Raw genomic sequence first — 19,338 nt, forward strand, 5'->3', positions numbered from 1 at the left:
AAGTGTGTATATGTCCTTATTGAGAAAGAAATATCAATCTAGACCTCTATTTATATATTGGATCCCCAGTAGTGCCACATTAATTTGAAGGTTGTTTTTAGCTAGGGTCTGGTCATGGTGCACTATGATAGTATTGTTGACCAGATCCCACAAAAAACATACTCTTACAATGCCAAAATTGGCTTTGGCGTACGGTAGAAGTAGGTCTACCGATTAAGCGTTCGCCAAAAGGTAATATAGTGGCGTAGAAAGTAGACTTATGCTCAGAGATAGACTCAAAAGCCAAGATTAGTTTTTGCGTTTGGCAGGTGTAGGTCTACCAGTTAGTCGTTCGCCAAAAAGTTATATATTGGCGTTTAAAGAGTAGACTTATGCTCGAAGATGAGCCCATCTTCGAGCATAAGTCTACTCTTTAAACGCCAATATATAACTTTTTGGCGAACGACTAACTGGTAGACCTACACCTGCCAAACGCAAAAACTAATCTTGGCTTTTGAGTCTATCTCTGAGCATAAGTCTACTTTCTACGCCACTATATTACCTTTTGGCGAACGCTTAATCGGTAGACCTACTTCTACCGTACGCCAAAGCCAATTTTGGCATTGTAAGAGTATGTTTTTTGTGGGATCTGGTCAACAATACTATCATAGTGCACCATGACCAGACCCTAGCTAAAAACAACCTTCAAATTAATGTGGCACTACTGGGGATCCAATATATAAATAGAGGTCTAGATTGATATTTCTTTCTCAATAAGGACATATACACACTTGGTTTGAGGATATCCTAGTACGAACGATATATCCAGATCTGATATATTGGATATCACCTACCCCTCAACAAACTATGTCCATATTAATCCCGTAAGGTTATCCATTCGTACACCATAAAGGGATAAATATACTTACCTCTCCATCATCAAAGAGCTGAATCTCCCAGTTTACCCTAAACCAGGGTCTTATTCTTTGGTTTCTTTCTTGTTTTTGTCTCCTATTTGTGTGTGTGTTCGTGTCAGTGTAAACCCACGTTCTTTTAAATAACTCAATAAACGTTATTAATTTTTATCTATATCTGTGAAGGGTTCCTTCACGAATGAGGATTACCAGATGCTGCTCTGTCCATTCCTCATGCTTTACACTGAAGCTCTACTCCATTATTAGGCTCCCCTTGTCCCTTCTCCATGCTTTACACTGGAGCCTTGCTCCATTAAGGCTTAGTTATGGTCAGTGACTACATCTAAGCTATATTGTTTATTGGAGGGAGCTTGAAATTTGATCAGTGGCTCAGGCAGCTGCTATATTCCTCCCTCATGCTTTACACTGCAGCTCCACTTGTTGTGCTTAGTTGCGGTGTACAATCACAATCTCAGCAGGAGTTCAGGAGCGAGAATACAAGATTACATATAAACAACCAGAACCTATTCAAGGAAAAAGCTTCAACGGGAGGCACAATCAGGGAAGGGGTCTCAAGGGAGGGGACTCAGTCAAAGGAGAAGTTGGGGAGGAGCTTCAATTATGGGAGGAGTCTAAACAATGCAAAGAAGTACAATTATGGGAGGAGTATAAACCAAGAGACGTATCAATCAGGGGGAAAAGCCTCAATGGGGGCTCAATCAGAGGCGACATCAGGGAAGGAGCCTCAATACGAGAGAGGCCTGGAGATATACCTTATATCTCTCACTTCTGCCAGGTTCTGCACAGTGATATTATAACCTCAACCATACGGTCTGCAGGTAGAGGGTTCTTTAGCGTCTCACCTTTTGCGCGGCTCTATGAACACAGTTGGGACGCCCAACACAGGATCCAGGATCTTATCGAACTGCATTTGCGCCCTGCGGTACATGCGCTGCCGCTCCTTGGTGTCCGCCATTGCCACCACATCCACCAGGGGGAACTCATAGTGCCCCTTCCTCTTGGCTCGCAGGCGTATTTTATTGCGGTGGTGCTCGATCTCCGACTTGTGCCGTAAAGTGGTCTGAATCTGCACAGGGATAAGAGGACACATGTCACATGACCACATGCAATCAACTTGTGCAATTTTTCAAAGGTGTGTTACATTTTCATTCCACTGTATCCTATGGGAGCGAGGAAAGTGTTGCTGCCCGCTCGTCACCATAGAATGTCGCTCCTCTCCTCATACCTACCTCTCTGTTTACCTTATTCGCCTCCACTTCCCGCTCGGCAGCGGACAGACCGTGCATGGGTGGAGCCGCCATTGGCTGCATGGCGATGAGCTGAATCTTGCTGGGCAGCCGCCGACTGGCTTCGGAAGACCGCGACATCCGATCCACGTGTTCAAAGATGGAAGCTGACGAATGTTGTTCAGCTCCGCTGCTCAATATAGGCATCTCTGCTGAAAATAACACAAAACGTGCCATATATTAAAACACTTATCAGCCAGTAGTCGTAGTCACTGAAGAAATCTACCTCCCTTACCGGTCGGTCGTAGCTTGGTTTCCCGCGGTGGAGCTGAGGGTCGCAGAGACCCTTCTTCTCCCGACTCCTTCCCACTGGACGGGTCGCTGGCGGTGGATCCTGCGTCAGACGGCGTGACCCTACTGTCGGGATAGGAAGAGGGGAATAAAATCAGAACGACTGATAACCTCGCCACACGGTTCCGTTGCATTACCGGATGTTCCAATAGTTATGACACAATAGCTGCTCCAACCTCACCTGCTCCGATGGCGGCCGACCTTGTGGGGTTTGGTGGAGCACTTAGACCTCGGCGTTGGAATGTCACCATTTTCGGAGGGGGTAGAGTCCTTGAGTGGTCCGTGCAGCACCGAAGGGGGAGGTTCGTGGATCACGAGGACATCATCTTTATTGTGCTGACCCAGGTGCTGCTTGGCGAAGTCAAAGCCTTTGACGTTGGGAGCCTGGAGCTGCGGAAAGCCAGGTAACTGGTCAGCGGAATGATCGCCCTCATAAGATGTGGCATGACCCTGCCCCCCCTCCCCTAGTCCCAGGGCATCTTCTCACCTTCTGCCGCTGCTGCAAGTTACTGATAGTATCAGGCTGGAAGTCCAGCTTGTCCGTGCGGCACAACTTCCAGTACAGGATGACTATAATGACAGTTACCACCAGCACCGGCACCGCCACGCCCACGATGATCCACAGGTTCTGCGCCTGCCGGTCCGATTCTGGGGGCTGATTAAGAGCTGCAAAAACAAACAGAAGTCAGTACCGACCGCTGAATGTTCAATGCCAACTCCTCCGTCAACTACGCATCACTCACGTTGCGCCACCACGCCCTGCAGGCGATACCCAAGGATGATGGCGGCACGCTGGATGTTCACCTCGTTAATCAAACTTGAGGCCTTGTCCGCAGCCAGACGGCCGCCATACTGGTCCTCGATGAAGTAGACCAGCTGAACCGGATCATCCTGACCGTCCAGACGCGAGACGTTCACCACCTGACCAGAGAGGATAATTCATGACACCATCACTGAAAGCAGTCACAGCCCCGCCCCCTGCTGATGACATCACCGAGCCCCTTCTTACCTGCACTGTGTTGCTCCCAGCGTTGCTGGCTCTCTTCCACCTGCGTTTCTGTAACGTGGCCTCACCAAGCAGCTGCGCAAGTTTGCGCTCCATCTCCATGTGAAACGCGTCATCCCTCAGATGCAACTCCTGGACGCCCAGCAGAACTGACAAAGGGATCAGGACATGCGAATGGTAGAGAAGATACAGAGTTATGTGTGATGTATACACTGAGGACGATACACTGCAACTCTGGGCAGCACAGAGTATTTCAGGAGGGGCTGACAGCGGTTACTCACTTGTGCGGAGCCAGGAGTCCTTCAGAAGCGGAGAGACGTTAAGCTGCGGGTAGGTGGATGCTGGAAGAGAATACGATGAGATGTGAATCCGGCTCTCTGACTAACACGATGGAGGGTTCGGAGCTCCGCCCATTCTCCTATACGGTCATGTTGGATTTTTGGCTGGATGGGATTAAAGATTCTGACGCTTTCTAATAGACTGCTTCAATTTCTCATCACTTCCAGGATCTCTGCTTAGAGTCAGTGAATGGAAGCACGCAGTGTCCACATGCAGGAGCTAAAAACTAATCCTCATCTTACTTTCGAGATTTTGTTACAATGTGTCAGTGCAGGAAATTCTCTGTGAGGTGAGCACATCACAGCAGCACTCACTCCCTTGTTCTGATGGTTTATTACAGTGTATCAGTGCAGGTATCCTGGATGCATACCTTACAGAGGATGGTCTAGACTGGCTACAATGTAACAAACCCCCAGCTGTGAGCAGTATGAGGTCTGTACAGATTTCAGATCACTGACAGCAAACAGAGATTTTGAAATAGTAATAAAGCAAGTCTGTTAGAAAGCTGCAGAACGTTCGGGATACGTCTGAGACTTGTGATTGCCTGACTGACATGTACCTGTGAAGGTGACACAAACCCCACCTCCGGTCACATGACTAAAGCTGTCAGAAATTTCTTCTGACCTAAGGCTAGCTTCACGCAGGCAAGCGTGATATCGGCCGTGAATCCCGCCCTCCTATTGTGTTCCCCACCATGCGAAAGACCCGTGGATGCGAGGAGTTTTCATGGGAAGACAGCCTCATATCATGTTGGGGATGCAGGGATCCTCCGGCGCGGCAGTCACAGCCCAGCAGAGGATCGCCGAGTTCTCCCATTGCTTTCAATAGGGCCACGCTGCGAGATCACGCAGATAGGACGTGCTGCGATGTGTTTCTCGCACAGCATCGTATCACAGTGCCACGTGGGAAAGCATCACTCGTGTGTGGGACCTCTTTCAAAAGAATGGGGTTAATATTTGTGCGTCTCAAAACGCATAAATCTCGCTTGGTTTTATCACCCCATGTGAAGGCGGCCTGAGGAATAGGGAAATAACGGTCCTGGAGGAGAAGAACGGGGAATTCTTCTAGAAGAGGAGGTTGAGATAGTCATGGAAGAGAAGGAGAAGTGGAGACTCCTGGAGGCAGAAGAAGAGATGGGAGATATAGTCCCGGAGTAGGAAATGAGATAGCTGTGGAGGAGATGGAGGGGGGCGATATACTCCTGGAAGAGAAGGAAAGGGGAAAGCTCCTGGAAGGAGTAAGAGGTTGGTCAAGGAGGGGGATATGCTCCTGGAGGAGTGAGGGGTTAGTCGAGGAAGGGGATACTCCTGGAGGAAGAGGGGGGGAAAAGTAGTCCTGGAGGAGGAAGAGGAGGCGGAGTAGTCCTAGAGGAGGAGGGGAGGGGGAGTCCTGGAAGAGGGGAAAAGGGGGATAGTCGTGGAGGAGGAAATGAGGAGGGGGGTGGTAGTCCTGGAGGAAAAAGAGGGGGGGTGAAATAGTCCTAGAGGAGAAAGAGGGGGGGTGAAATAGTCCTAGAGGAGGAAGGGGGGGGGGAAAGGGGGAGTCCTGGAGGAGGAAGGGTGGGGGGGAAAGGGAGAGTCCTGGAGGAGGAAGGGGGGGGGAAGGGGGAGTCCTGGAGGAGGAAGGGGGGGGGGGGGGGAGTCCTGGAGGAGGAAGGGGGGGGGGGGGGAGTCCTGGAGGAGGAAGGGTGGGGAGGAGGGAGTCCTGGAGGAGGAAGGGTGGGGGTGGGGGTGGGGGGGGAGTCCTGGAGGAGGAAGGGTGGGGGTGGGGAGTCCTGGAGGAGGAAGGGGGGGGAAGGGGGAGTCCTGGAGGAGGAAGGGTGGGGGGGGGGGGTAGTCCTAGAGGAGGAAGGGGGGGAGGGGAGTCCTGGAGGAGGAAGAGGGGGGGGGGGGGGAGTCCTGGAGGAGGAAGAGGGGGGGGGGGAGTCCTGGAGGAGGAAGGGTGGGGGGGGGGGGGAGTCCTGGAGGAGGAAGGGTGGGGAGGAGGGAGTCCTGGAGGAGGAAGGGTGGGGGTGGGGGGGGAGTCCTGGAGGAGGAAGGGTGGGGGTGGGGAGTCCTGGAGGAGGAAGGGGGGGGGAAGTCCTGGAGGAGGAAGGGTGGGGGTGGGGAGTCCTGGAGGAGGAAGGGTGGGGGTGGGGAGTCCTGGAGGAGGAAGGGTGGGGGGGGTAGTCCTAGAGGAGGAAGGGGGGGGGGGGGTAGTCCTAGAGGAGGAAGGGGGGGAGGGGAGTCCTGGAGGAGGAAGAGGGGGGGGGGGAGTCCTGGAGGAGGAAGGGTGGGGGTGGGGGGGGAGTCCTGGAGGAGGAAGGGGGGGGGGAAGGGGGAGTCCTGGAGGAGGAAGGGGGGGGGGGTAGTCCTAGAGGAGGAAGAGGGGGGGGGAGTCCTAGAGGAGGAAGAGGGGGGGGGGGGAGTCCTAGAGGAGGAAGAGGGGGGGGGGGAGTCCTGGAGGAGGAAGAGGGGGGGGGGAGTCCTGGAGGAGGAAGAGGGGGGGGGAGTCCTGGAGGAGGAAGAGGGGGGGGGGGGAGTCCTGGAGGAGGAAAAGGGTGGGGGGGGAGTCCTGGAGGAGGAAGAGGGGGGAGGGGGGGGGGGAGTCCTGGAGGAGGAAAAGGGTGGGGAGTCCTGGAGGAGGAAGAGGGGGGGGGGGGAGTCCTGGAGGAGGAAGGGTGGGGGTGGGGGTGGGGGGGAGTCCTGGAGGAGGAAGGGTGGGGGTGGGGAGTCCTGGAGGAGGAAGGGGGGGGGGGAGTCCTGGAGGAGGAAGGGGGGGGGAGTCCTGGAGGAGGAAAAGGGTGGGGAGTCCTGGAGGAGGAAAAGGGTGGGGAGTCCTGGAGGAGGAAGAGGGGGGGGGGGGGGGAGTCCTGGAGGAGGAAGGGTGGGGGTGGGGGGGAGTCCTGGAGGAGGAAGGGTGGGGGTGGGGAGTCCTGGAGGAGGAAGGGGGGGGGGAAGTCCTGGAGGAGGAAGGGTGGGGGTGGGGAGTCCTGGAGGAGGAAGGGGGGGGGAAGGGGGAGTCCTGGAGGAGGAAGGGTGGGGGGGGGTAGTCCTAGAGGAGGAAGGGGGGGAGGGGAGTCCTGGAGGAGGAAGAGGGGGGGGGAGTCCTGGAGGAGGAAGAGGGGGGGGGGGAGTCCTGGAGGAGGAAGAAGGGGGGGGGAGTCCTGGAGGAGGAAGAGGGGGGTGGGGAGTCCTGGAGGAGGAAGAGGGGGGGGGGAGTCCTGGAGGAGGAAGGGGGGGGGGGAAGTCCTGGAGGAGGAAGGGTGGGGGTGGGGAGTCCTGGAGGAGGAAGGGTGGGGGTGGGGAGTCCTGGAGGAGGAAGGGTGGGGGTGGGGGGGGAGTCCTGGAGGAGGAAGGGTGGGGGTGGGGAGTCCTGGAGGAGGAAGGGGGGGGGGAAGTCCTGGAGGAGGAAGGGTGGGGGTGGGGAGTCCTGGAGGAGGAAGGGGGGGGGAAGGGGGAGTCCTGGAGGAGGAAGGGGGGGGAAGGGGGAGTCCTGGAGGAGGAAGGGTGGGGGGGGTAGTCCTAGAGGAGGAAGGGTGGGGGGGGTAGTCCTAGAGGAGGAAGGGGGGGAGGGGAGTCCTGGAGGAGGAAGAGGGGGGAGGGGAGTCCTGGAGGAGGAAGAGGGGGGGGAGTCCTGGAGGAGGAAGGGTGGGGGTGGGGGGGGAGTCCTGGAGGAGGAAGGGGGGGGGGAAGGGGGAGTCCTGGAGGAGGAAGGGGGGGGGGTAGTCCTAGAGGAGGAAGAGGGGGGGGGGAGTCCTAGAGGAGGAAGAGGGGGGGGGAGTCCTAGAGGAGGAAGAGGGGGGGGGGGGGAGTCCTGGAGGAGGAAGAGGGGGGGGGGGAGTCCTGGAGGAGGAAGAGGGGGGGGGGGGGAGTCCTGGAGGAGGAAGAGGGGGGGGGAGTCCTGGAGGAGGAAGAGGGGGGGGGGGAGTCCTGGAGGAGGAAAAGGGTGGGGAGTCCTGGAGGAGGAAGAGGGGGGGGGGGGGGAGTCCTGGAGGAGGAAGAGGGGGGAGGGGGGGGGGGAGTCCTGGAGGAGGAAAAGGGTGGGGAGTCCTGGAGGAGGAAGAGGGGGGGGGGGGGAGTCCTGGAGGAGGAAGGGTGGGGGTGGGGGTGGGGGGGAGTCCTGGAGGAGGAAGGGTGGGGGTGGGGAGTCCTGGAGGAGGAAGGGGGGGGGGGGAGTCCTGGAGGAGGAAGGGGGGGGGGGGGAGTCCTGGAGGAGGAAAAGGGTGGGGAGTCCTGGAGGAGGAAAAGGGTGGGGAGTCCTGGAGGAGGAAGAGGGGGGGGGGGAGTCCTGGAGGAGGAAGGGTGGGGGTGGGGGGGAGTCCTGGAGGAGGAAGGGTGGGGGTGGGGAGTCCTGGAGGAGGAAGGGGGGGGGAAGTCCTGGAGGAGGAAGGGTGGGGGTGGGGAGTCCTGGAGGAGGAAGGGGGGGGAAGGGGGAGTCCTGGAGGAGGAAGGGTGGGGGGGGGTAGTCCTAGAGGAGGAAGGGGGGGAGGGGAGTCCTGGAGGAGGAAGAGGGGGGGGAGTCCTGGAGGAGGAAGAGGGGGGGGGGGGAGTCCTGGAGGAGGAAGAAGGGGGGGGGGGAGTCCTGGAGGAGGAAGAGGGGGGTGGGGAGTCCTGGAGGAGGAAGAGGGGGGGGGGGAGTCCTGGAGGAGGAAGAGGGGGGGGGGGAGTCCTGGAGGAGGAAGAGGGGGGGGGAGTCCTGGAGGAGGAAAAGGGTGGGGAGTCCTGGAGGAGGAAGAGGGGGGGGGGGGAGTCCTGGAGGAGGAAGAGGGGGGGAGGGGGGGGGTCCTGGAGGAGGAAAAGGGTGGGGAGTCCTGGAGGAGGAAGAGGGTGGGGAGTCCTGGAGGAGGAAGAGGGTGGGGAGTCCTGGAGGAGGAAGAGGGTGGGGGGGGGGAGTCCTGGAGGAGGAAGGGGGGGGGGGGGAGTCCTGGAGTAGGAAGAGGGGGGTGGGGGAGTCCTGGAGGAGGTGGGGGAGATGTGGAGACTCCTAGGGGAGGAGTGGGATATACTCTTGGAGGAGGTGGGTTTTAGTCCTGGAGTAGAAGGTTACATCACAGAAGGGGTAATATAAAAACAATTACAGAAAATGGCCACATACTTACTGACTAAGTTGGGCAGATAGCTGCATTATCTCACCATGCAGGTAGCAAACTACCAAATGAGGGAGCTAATTACACCTGTGAGGGACACCGATGAAACAGCCACTCACACAACCTAATATAGAGGGGGTGGCTGCTTGGTGTAGACTCCCACACAGAGTGGATACAAAGTGGCAGACCTTCTGATATATGTAGTCCACCATGCAGACCAGCAACCTATTAATGACGCCATAATAGTTCGGCAGGTTGCCCTGCACCTTGAAAAGTGAACCACATTGGTACTGCCACCCTGGGCTCCCCCTGGCGTTTTAAAGCGACACTGCATGTGAATAATAGATAATAAGAGTAAATTAATGGATAATGGAGTAGAAGGTTGGATATTCCTGGTGTATGAGGGCGGACAGTCCTGGAGGAAGAGGACATGGGATACTCCTAAAGTAGGAGGGGAATTACTCCTTGTGGAGGAGAGGGGGTTTGTCCTGATTGGGGTTTACTACTTTTGGAGGGGGTGGGGGGTGTAGACTTAAAGGAAGAGGTTGGTAAGTCCTGGAATAACGTTAGTCCTGGAGGCAAGGAAAAATTAGTCCTTTGGGAGGAGGAGTGTTAGTTCTGGTGGAGGGGTATTAGTTCTAGGGGTACTGGAGCACCTCCCATTCCCCTCCACCCCTGTGTTTGCCCCTTCTCAGTTTCTGGGACTGTGGGAACGTCTCGGTGAGGATGAAGCCGTGTTTGCTCAAGTCCTTTATTACTCTGAGTCAGCGGAGCGGTCAGGCTTTGTCTGATTTCACATCCACTGTGCGCACAATGACATCAGCTGCCCTGGCCGGCGTGGAACCCCCGAGAGGATTAATCAGCGCCTCCAAAATAATGAGCAAGGATGACTTCACAGATCACAGTCCGGTCCTGAAGACTCGCATCTCCGCTGTCAGCGCAACACACAGAGCGCTTCATACCACATCTTATCCTCCAGTCACCTCCACAGCTGCAGTCCCTATTCTGCTGTTACATCCTGTTTTATCCTTCAGTCACATCCAGAGCTGCATTAACTATACAGGTGTAACATTATTTTTTATCCTCCAGTCACTTTCAGAGCTGCAGTCACTATTCTGCTGATACATCATGTCTTATCCTCCAGTCACATGCAGAGCTGCAGTCACTATCCTGCTGTAACATTTCTTATTCTCCAGTCACAACCAGAGCTGCAGTCACTATTCTGCTGTTACATTGTGTCTAATTTAGACAGTATTTTAGCAGGATTGTGAATGCAGCTCTGGATGTGCATGCAGTATAAGTCATGATCTAACATCAGGATTGAGTACAGCTTTGGATGTGACTGGAGGCCAGGAAGTTAGGATTGATAGATGATGTTCAAAGTCCAAGCTTTTATGTTCACTTGAGTTGATACTACATAACACGGTGTCCGTATGCGTCACGTGACCCTTCTAAGCCCCACCCCCATGCCATGGCCCTGCCCCCTTCCCTACAGTAGAAATTTTTGATACTTACGTTCTGCAATTTGCTTCACTGGAAACCCCAAGAAGAAGCTGAACTCCACGAGGCTGAGATTCCGCAGCTGATCGCTGACATCAGAACCGTTCAGAAAGCCGTGGCGTTCCCTGACCACGTATGAGACGGTGACTGGCACTTTCCAATATCCCCCCCGCGGCGGGCTGAAGCTGATGTTCACTATCTGCAAGGAATTGGGAAGATCTGATTGAGCAAAATCTATAAACCCCTCCCCCTTATTGAAGCACTCTAAAGAAGCAGAGCTGCAATGTAAAGCATCAGAAAGGACTGAACGCTCCTAAGACTGCACCATACTGCAGTGATGATGCAGGAGCGCCCTGATATTTACCTGGACAGTGAAGTTCTCGCTCTCCTGACGCAGTCTCCGAACTTCATACAACGCCATTGTTAACCCCTTCTGTATCTGTTCGCTGAACGTGCAGAGTCTGATGTCCACTGACTGCGGCACAAACTGCAGCACTACGCACAGAAGGGCAGAGGAGCAAAACGTCAGCAGAATAAGTGGATACAATAAAAACCTGTCACATTACACAGGAATGATAGTGATATCAGAAGGTATGGGGAGTAGGGCATGCTGGGAGTTGTAGTTCCGCAACAGGTGACTTGCAGCAAGCCCAGCAGTGCATCTCACCTGTCTGCACGTGGAACCTCAGGTCTAAGCCCATATATGGCATCTGCAGGGAGAGGATGGGGGCGAATCTTCTTGCAACCAGACGGCTCCTTCTCAAGATGTGACCAACAGCGACGGCGGTGTAGACAACAGGACCCGATGTCACCATGAACGAGTAGGTGTCAGACATGGAATAGACCTGTCAGCAAGAGAAAAACACGATGGGGGGCACAAACTTTACACTTCACCATAGTACCAGACAGCACCAGCAGGTGTCAGCATGGAACCCCTTAACACGGACAGAAAGTAAGGAGAACTGCAATCCGTCTTCACGCAGCCGCCGCCATCCTCTGCGCCGCTTCTCTCTGGTGGCTGCGGGTTTCCACAGCGCTATTTGAGTTTATATTATAGCTCTATGGAAAAGCAGTTGCTAGTCATGGGCATTAGGGCGCCGCGTGCGTAAGTGATGGCACAGGGCCCACGGGGCGAGAAAAGAAGCCCGAGGGAAATCGGATACATATCATCACACACATACCACACATCATCACACACCTCTGCTGACATCTTTTGTGCTGCTGGAGACTCTGCACCTACCACACATCATCACATTCCTCTCCTGACATCCTCTGTGCTGCTAGAGACTCTGCACCTACCACACATCATCACACTTCTCTCTGGACATCCTCTGTGGTGCTGAAGACTCTGCTCCTACCACACATCACCACAATCCTCTCCTGACATCCTCTGTGCTGCTATAGACCATGTTCCTACTACAAATTATCACACTTCTCTGCTGACATCCTCTGTGCTGCTGGAACTCTGCTCCTACCACACATCATCACACTCCTCTCCTGACATCCTCTGCACTGCTACAGACTCTGCTTGTACCACAGATTATCACACTCCACTCCTGATATCCTCTGTGCTGCTGGAGACTCTGCTCCTACCACACATCATCACACTCCTCTCCTGACATCCTCTGTGCTGCTAGAGACTCTGCACCTACCACACATCATCACACTTCTCTCTGGACATCCTCTGTGCTGCTGAAGACTCTGCTCCTACCACACATTACCACAATCCTCTCCTGACATCCTCTGTGCTGCTAGAAACTCTGCTTCTACCACACATCACACTCTTCTCCTGACATCCTCTGTGCTGCTATAGACCATGTTCCTATTACAAATTATCACACTTCTCTGCTGACATCCTCTGTGCTGCTGGAGACTCTGCACCTACCACACATCATCACACTCCTGTCCTGACATCCTCTGTGCTGCTGGAGACTCTGCTCCTACCACACATCATCACACTCCTCTCCCGACATCCTCTGTGCTGCTGGAGACTCTGCACCTACCACACATCATCACACTCCTGTCCTGACATCCTCTGTGCTGCTGGAGACTCTGCTCCTACCACACATCATCACACTCCTCTCCCGACATCCTCTGTGCTGCTGGAGACTCTGCTCTTACCACACATCATCACACTCCTCTCCCGACATCCTCTGTGCTGCTGGAACTCTTCTTCTACCACACATCATCACACTCCCCTCCTGACCTCCTCTGTGCTGCTACAGACTCTGCTTGTACCACACATTATTACACTCCACTCCTGACCTCCTCTGTGCTGCTACAGACTCTGCTTGTACCACACATTATTACACTCCACTCCTGATATCCTCTGTGCTGCTGGAGACTCTGCTCCTACCACACATCATTACACCCCTATCCTGACATCCTCCGCGCTGCTGGAGGCTCTGCTCCTATTACACATCATCACACTCCCCTCCTGACCTCCTCTATGCTGCTATAGACTCTGTTCCTACTACACATCACACTCCTCTCCTGACATCCTCTGTGCTGCTGGAGAGACTGATCCTACCACACATCATCACACTGCTGTCTTGACATCCTCTGTGCTCCCGGAGACTCTGCTCCTACTACAGATCATCACACTCCTCTGCTGACATCCTCTGTGCTGCTGGAGACTGCTCCTACCACACATCATCACACTCCTCTGCTGACATCCTCTGTGCTGCTATAGACTCTGTTCCTACTACACATCATCACACTCCTCTCCTGACACCCTTTGTGCTCCTGGAGACTCTGCTGCTACCACACATTATCACACTCCACTCCTGACATTCTCTGTGCTGCTGGAGACTCTGCTCCTGCCACACATCACCACATTTCTCTCCAGACATCCTTTGAGCTGCTGGAGACTCTGCCCCTACCACACATCACACTCCTCTCTTGACATCCTCTGTGCTGCTGTGAACAGTCTGGCGGTTGGCTTAGCTAGGTTTTCACACTTCCAAGCGTTTAGGGCTTCCTCGCGGAGACTGCTGCGGTTCCCACGCTGCGGATGTGGCGGAGATTCTGCCACTTATCTATAATGTATCAGACGGTTTCTATATTTGTCTTCCAATAAATAATGTATGTGAGATCTTCTAAGGTTATTCAGGGGGGGAGCGACTCAGTGGGACATCGAGATGTGATCACTGTGATCTGTGAGGACGGACCACCGCAGGCCTGAGGCCTACACGTGTTCTGAGGATGAACGACGAGAGCGCGGGACGCACAAAAAGCAGTATAAACATTAATGATACAGTTTCTGCTGTGCAATCTAATCCTCCTCCTACCACTTCCCATAATGACACCACTGTCACAAGCTGCAGCTCAGGTGCCCTGCTGGGAGTTGTAGTTCTACTGCAAGATGCACCTTGTCCGCAGAATCCCAGGTTGTCTACACTGATGCACTATAGGAAACCCTCAGCTGTGCTGCTGCTGCTCACTATTCATATATGTCAGGAGAATGATACGTGTTCGCTGGAGGGCGCTGCGGGACACTTCCGGTAATTAATAATTGGAAATACTGGCAAAGAGGGGAATAAATCAGCCGATATGACGTACACAACACGGGAGCGATGACGATGGAATGTACGCTACATATAGCTGATCCGACCCGACATGAGCGATACACTATTATGATAGCAATATCCTTACTGACAATGATCCTAAACCCCCTTCACCATTATCCTCCAGAGCTAAACTCGCTATTCTGCTAGTGGAGTCACTGTGTACCTACATTACTTATCCCGTACTAATCCTGGGTTACATCCTGTATTATGCTCCAGAGCTGCACTCACTATTCTGCTAGTAGATTTACTGTGTATATACATTACTTATCCTGTACTGATCCTGAGTTACATCCTGTATTATCCTCCTGAGTTGCGCTCACTATTCTGTTGGTGGATCACTGTGTACATAGATTACTTATCCTGTACTGACCTTGAATTAAATCTTGTTTTATACTCCAGAGCTGCGCTCACTATTTGGGATGTGTTATCTTTACACCAGGCTCTGTACACTTTCTCTGCCCCCTGCATTACAAGAGTAGAACTAGTCTGTTAGCTGTCCAGCAGCTTGCTGCCTCAGTACTGCTCTCTAGCCTTGGGGCTGAAGAACTCCATTATATTTCAGTACACTCACCTCCAGTTCCACAGATCGATTAAAATGTACTGTCAGCGTTTCCTTGATTAATTGGGTGACATTCACAATATTCGATCCTCGGGCCAGAACTGAAATAGAAATACACAAGATGGTCAATGCAGCATACAGCACAGATGGAGACGACCACTGGGTCATATAATGACCTCCACAATCTAGTGGCATGTTGTGACCTCCATTGCTGATGGGTTTGGCACTAAGTGGATGTCTATCCACAGCAGAACTGTGATTGCATCTCTGTAGGATCAGTATAACCCCGGAGTATGGCACACTGGACTACTCACCAACAGTGACCAGATAAGGTTCTGGATTAGAGACGTCACACACGAAACTTGGCCTGGTTGTGGTCGCAGTTGTTTTAGCCGTGAGTCCAGAAGGAGGAGTGACTGGTGCAGACAGGGTGGATGTAGCTGTTGTTCCTCCAGGAGTGACAATGTTGGTTGTAGTCACCTGTGAAGTGGTTGTATCTGGTGTTTTATGGGTGACAGCTGCCGGCGTGGAAAAGCTTGGCATAGAAGTGACAGGTTGGGTTGAGGAAGGGCGGACATCTGGAGTGTTTGGAGTAATCGGAGGAAAGACCAGACTTGTGGCTGGCTGTGAACTTAAGGGCGCTGGCACACTTAGTGTAAAGGCTGGATTTATAGATGGTTGGCCCAACGTGGCTGGAAAGTCTATGGTAGATATAAAACTGCCTGTAAATGGTAAACTGATGGCAGATGTGGGTGGCATGTTGGGGGCAGAGGTAAAACTGGGTGGCATCAAAGTAGTAAGTGAAAACAGTGAGGTATAGACCCTCGAGGCATCTGACTCCGGAGGTAATGTCATCGTTGGAAGCAGGGTAGGTAAAGAGGTTGATAGTGCTTCCTCAACCCAAGAACTGCTGCCATGATCAAAACCAAAGGATGAGGTGGGCAAGGCAGATGTGGTGGGATTTAGTGCAGGTGATGACAGTAAAGGCAGCAGAGAGGTAGCACCAGTGAAAGTACTTGAGGTATAGAGGATGCTCGATGCCATTATGGTGGACGTCATCTCCCACATCTCCGAGAACTCGGGTGAGATATATGAACTGCTCTCAGTCCAGTCAATGCTCAATGATGGAGTGAAAGACAATAGTGCAGTGGAATTCAAGGTGCCCCAAGGCGTGGTCTCCATGCCCATTGTTTCCAGTATGGATGTAGCGGAAATCTGCAACATGGAATTACCGAGTACGGATTCAGACATTGCAATTAGAGTCGTCGAGTCCTGACGTTCGAATACTGACACGTGACTGGACGCCAATGACGGAGAGGAGGAAACTTCTGCTACCAATGAAGTAAAAAGCCCACTAAGCCCAGGTGTGGAAACTAACGAAAAGTAAGTGGAGTCCACAGCAAACACCTCCGTGGACTCCACAGGAGGGGATATGGTTTGGGTAAAGTACATGCCAGATTCAATCGGCACAAATGCAGGAGCTTCAGCTGTGTTCACAGTTTCATAAATCGAACCGTCTAGAAGAAAAGGGGTGGATATTGGTAGAGTAGAGAACGTGGACTCAAGATCGACAGATGGCATAGATGGGATGAGCAGTGAAGGCATTAGAGTTGACTCTACTGAAGAAACCCAAAGAGTCTCCATCTCTGAACTCTGTGAAGGAGACACAGAAGTTGCATGGACTTCAGTAGAGTCTATGATGTTGGTGAAGTCCATAGAAAAGTCTGTAAGATCTGGATAACGTGAAGACACGGGGGGAATCTGTTGAGATGACAAAACTTCAACAGTAGAAGCCTTTTGATCGGTGACGATACTGGTAGGAAGTAGATCTTCAGGAAAGCCTGAGGTTTTAATGCTGATGGTTTCTATATAATCCTCAGACGACCACCACTGAGTGTACATGACATCGGTGGTCGTAGCGTACAATGTCTCAGGAATGGCTGCAGGCACTGAACTTTGGAGAAAGCTAAAAGTGCTCGCCAGAATTGATGTCACTGGACTTTCGGCAACATCTGGAGTGTTAATGTAGGAGGTTTCATATGATAGAGATGTGATGGATGAGGACTCGGTAGGGCTGGTGGTGGAATCATGCACAGCAACAAGCCCTAAATTCGAGAAGACACTATACAAAGGATATATGGTTGCAGTGCTAGTATCCTCCAAGGTTACAGACATACTTGGCATATATACACTACCCACAAGGGTATATGGCCAATAAGTAGGAGAGGTCTCTGGTGTGTTAGATGGAGCCATTGAACTTTCTATCGAATCCCTAAGATGAGAACTGGTAGAAAGTTGCCCAGATTTGGAACTCTCCACAGCAAAACTCGAGGTGACAACTTCCCCATATTGACCGGACGATGGAAACATTTGTGTTGTCCACGAAATTTGGTTGATGCTACTAAAAGACTCTGGTGGTGGAACAGTCATAAGTTCTATACTTCCCTCCACAACAGCGAGGGACCGCTGAGACGCTTCATTTATGCTGGTTTCCAGGGGAACAGGAGTAGACATGACATAGACATAAGAAGACAACCCCACAACATCAGAGTGAACGTCACGCATCTCAGGCAATTGAATTGTCAAGGAGTCTTGTAGAATGGGAGTTGTGGATAACAGTGGGAATATCTGAGTCGGAAGACTTGGAGTTAAAAGGACGTCATCTTGTCGGGCGGTTTCACTGGGGAGAGACCAGGTGGACTGTGTGGGTTCCATGGTGAAGACTGAATTGGTGTGCTGAAAAGCGATGGTTTCTGAAGGAACCGCCTCTTGTAAGGAAAATGTTACTGGGAAGACGTCTTCAACTGTTTTCTCAGGGACTGATGCATTTTTGGTTGAGTTCTCCACTTTCAAGATCAGGGGACCAAAATGAACAACTGCAAGAGAAAAAAAAAACACAATAACAGCATAGTATATAATATAGTGCTGACAAATAACGTTAGTTCTAATTAAAGAAACCCGCCAGTTTTGTGGGACAAATTTATCCAGCGTTCGAGAGGGGAGTTCTATTACCGGGTGCCCTTTTATCTCCCTATTCCGCTGCAGATCCAGCTGTTCCTTGGGGCCCACTTCATTCTTCTAAGATGGTGCTCCCGTCACTACTCGATGCACACTGTCTCAGTAGTCAGACACTGCATGCTGCCTTTGGATTGGCCACGCTGCTCACAAAAGCAGTATTAGCCAATCAGAGAACAGTATTGAGTCTTAGACCAGTGTTTCTCAACTCCAGTTCTCAGGGACCCCCAACAGGTCATGTTTTCAGGATATTCTATGGTAAGAACAGCTGTGGCAATGTCTGAGGCACCGACAATAATTACATCACCTGTGCAATACTAAGAAAACCCTGAAAATATGACCTGTTGGGGGTCCCTGAGGACTGGAGATGATAAACACTGCCTTAGACTACAAAACAGGTGATAGAACAGAGGGAATGGAGGGCTTCAGGTAAGATAAGACCCTTTTCCGGTCTGTGGAATGTGACTCAGAACTGGGACGTCACATTTTTGTTATCTTTATACATATATTATATATTCATTAATTTTTGTTGTCTGCTCTTTTTGTACGGGCAAACAACTGAACAAATCCGCACCAAACTTGCTACATAGGTAAATCAGGTGCTTGTGAAGGTTTTAGACCGGGTTTCAGCTCTCAAGGACTGACGTCAGCAGAGTTCCAAATAATCAGAATAAAAAGGTTAAAAGGGGTGGTTCAGTTACTGGAGACCCCCACTTCAACAAATCCCATCCCGTCCACTAGAAGGAGTGTGTACATGTATGTATGTGTATATATATAAAAATACACACATACATAACATCCCTCCCCTGCTGGGTTCACACAGGGCAGATTTACCGCGAAAATTCCGTGCGGAATTTCGCTGTGGCCGCTAATCCTGGGATTAGCCAGCCATGTGGACGAGATTTGTCAAAAATCTCATCCACACGGGACGGCCAATCTCTGGCCGCAGCATTTCTATTTTTTTTCCCATTGAGGCCACACTCCTCTCTATGGGAGCGCTGGCAGCAATGGGCCAAGCTGCCCCAAACCCGTGGCTAAGTGCTGCGGGTTTTGAAGGTGCGCTTTCCTGGCAGAAATCTCTTGTTTTTTTGCTGCGGCAAAACCGCAAGCGTTTCGGCGGGATTCCACCCAGTGTTAACCCAGCCTAGAAGTTGTCGGATGGATTTAAATAAACGACCACTTTTAAGGCCTCTGGTGACAAGACCGTTCATCTAATTACCACAACTCTTAGCATTTGCATATCTGCCTGAGATGGAACCGCATGCCAGGATCTGCAGCAACACGATAACGTTTTCTGGGACCACTAGGTGGTGGATTGCTTTTTGACAGACTGTAATAAACTAAACTGTAATAATCTATACTTGCCCCTCCATGGCTGCCAGGATCCAGCACTGCAGCCCCACTGTGGTCCCAGTGATTGCTATGACAGATGATGTCACAGGAAATCAGGTACCAGCTACAGCCAATGAAAGGTGGCAGCGTCGACTTCCTCAACTTCTAGCATGGTACTTAATCCCCTCAATGACGTGGCCCCTTTTTTCCCCCCATTTTCGTTTTTTCCTCCCCCTCTTAAAAAAATCATAACTCCTTTATTTATTCATCGACGTCGCTGTTTGAGGGCTTGTTTTTTGCGGGACGAGTTGTATTTTTCAATGGTGCCATTTACTGTACCATATAATGTACTGAAAAACATTTAAAAAATTCTAAGTGGAGTAAAATGAAAAAAAAAACAACATTCCGCCATCTTTCAGTGCGTCCTGTTTCTACGGCGCACAAACTGCAACAAAAATG

General features: G+C 52.2%; 1 protein-coding gene across 5 annotated transcripts in view; it reads right to left on the reverse strand.

Annotated features, from left to right (window-relative positions):
- The window catches only part of KIAA1549 (KIAA1549 ortholog), a 67,655-nt gene that overhangs the window by 6,935 nt on the left and 41,382 nt on the right, over window positions 1–19,338 (reverse strand). The window contains exons 2-14 of one of the 5 annotated variants that reach the window (XM_066590803.1): window positions 14,847–17,408; window positions 14,545–14,633; window positions 11,072–11,249; window positions 10,769–10,899; window positions 10,420–10,603; window positions 3,779–3,838; window positions 3,501–3,646; window positions 3,235–3,412; window positions 2,979–3,157; window positions 2,673–2,881; window positions 2,436–2,557; window positions 2,144–2,349; window positions 1,757–1,980 (exon numbers count right to left, since the gene is read on the reverse strand). In XM_066590803.1, the coding sequence (XP_066446900.1) occupies window positions 1,757–1,980; window positions 2,144–2,349; window positions 2,436–2,557; window positions 2,673–2,881; window positions 2,979–3,157; window positions 3,235–3,412; window positions 3,501–3,646; window positions 3,779–3,838; window positions 10,420–10,603; window positions 10,769–10,899; window positions 11,072–11,249; window positions 14,545–14,633; window positions 14,847–17,408 (4,468 nt within the window). Of the gene's footprint in view, window positions 1–1,756; window positions 1,981–2,143; window positions 2,353–2,435; window positions 2,558–2,672; window positions 2,900–2,978; window positions 3,158–3,234; window positions 3,413–3,500; window positions 3,647–3,778; window positions 3,839–10,419; window positions 10,604–10,768; window positions 10,900–11,071; window positions 11,250–14,544; window positions 14,634–14,846; window positions 17,409–19,338 lie in introns of all 5 variants that reach the window. The other 4 variants (XM_066590802.1, XM_066590799.1, XM_066590801.1 and 1 more) reach the window with 4 other exon arrangements.

The sequence above is a fragment of the Eleutherodactylus coqui genome, chromosome 2 (assembly GCF_035609145.1).
Source record: "Eleutherodactylus coqui strain aEleCoq1 chromosome 2, aEleCoq1.hap1, whole genome shotgun sequence".
Taxonomy (NCBI): Eukaryota; Metazoa; Chordata; class Amphibia; order Anura; family Eleutherodactylidae; genus Eleutherodactylus; species Eleutherodactylus coqui.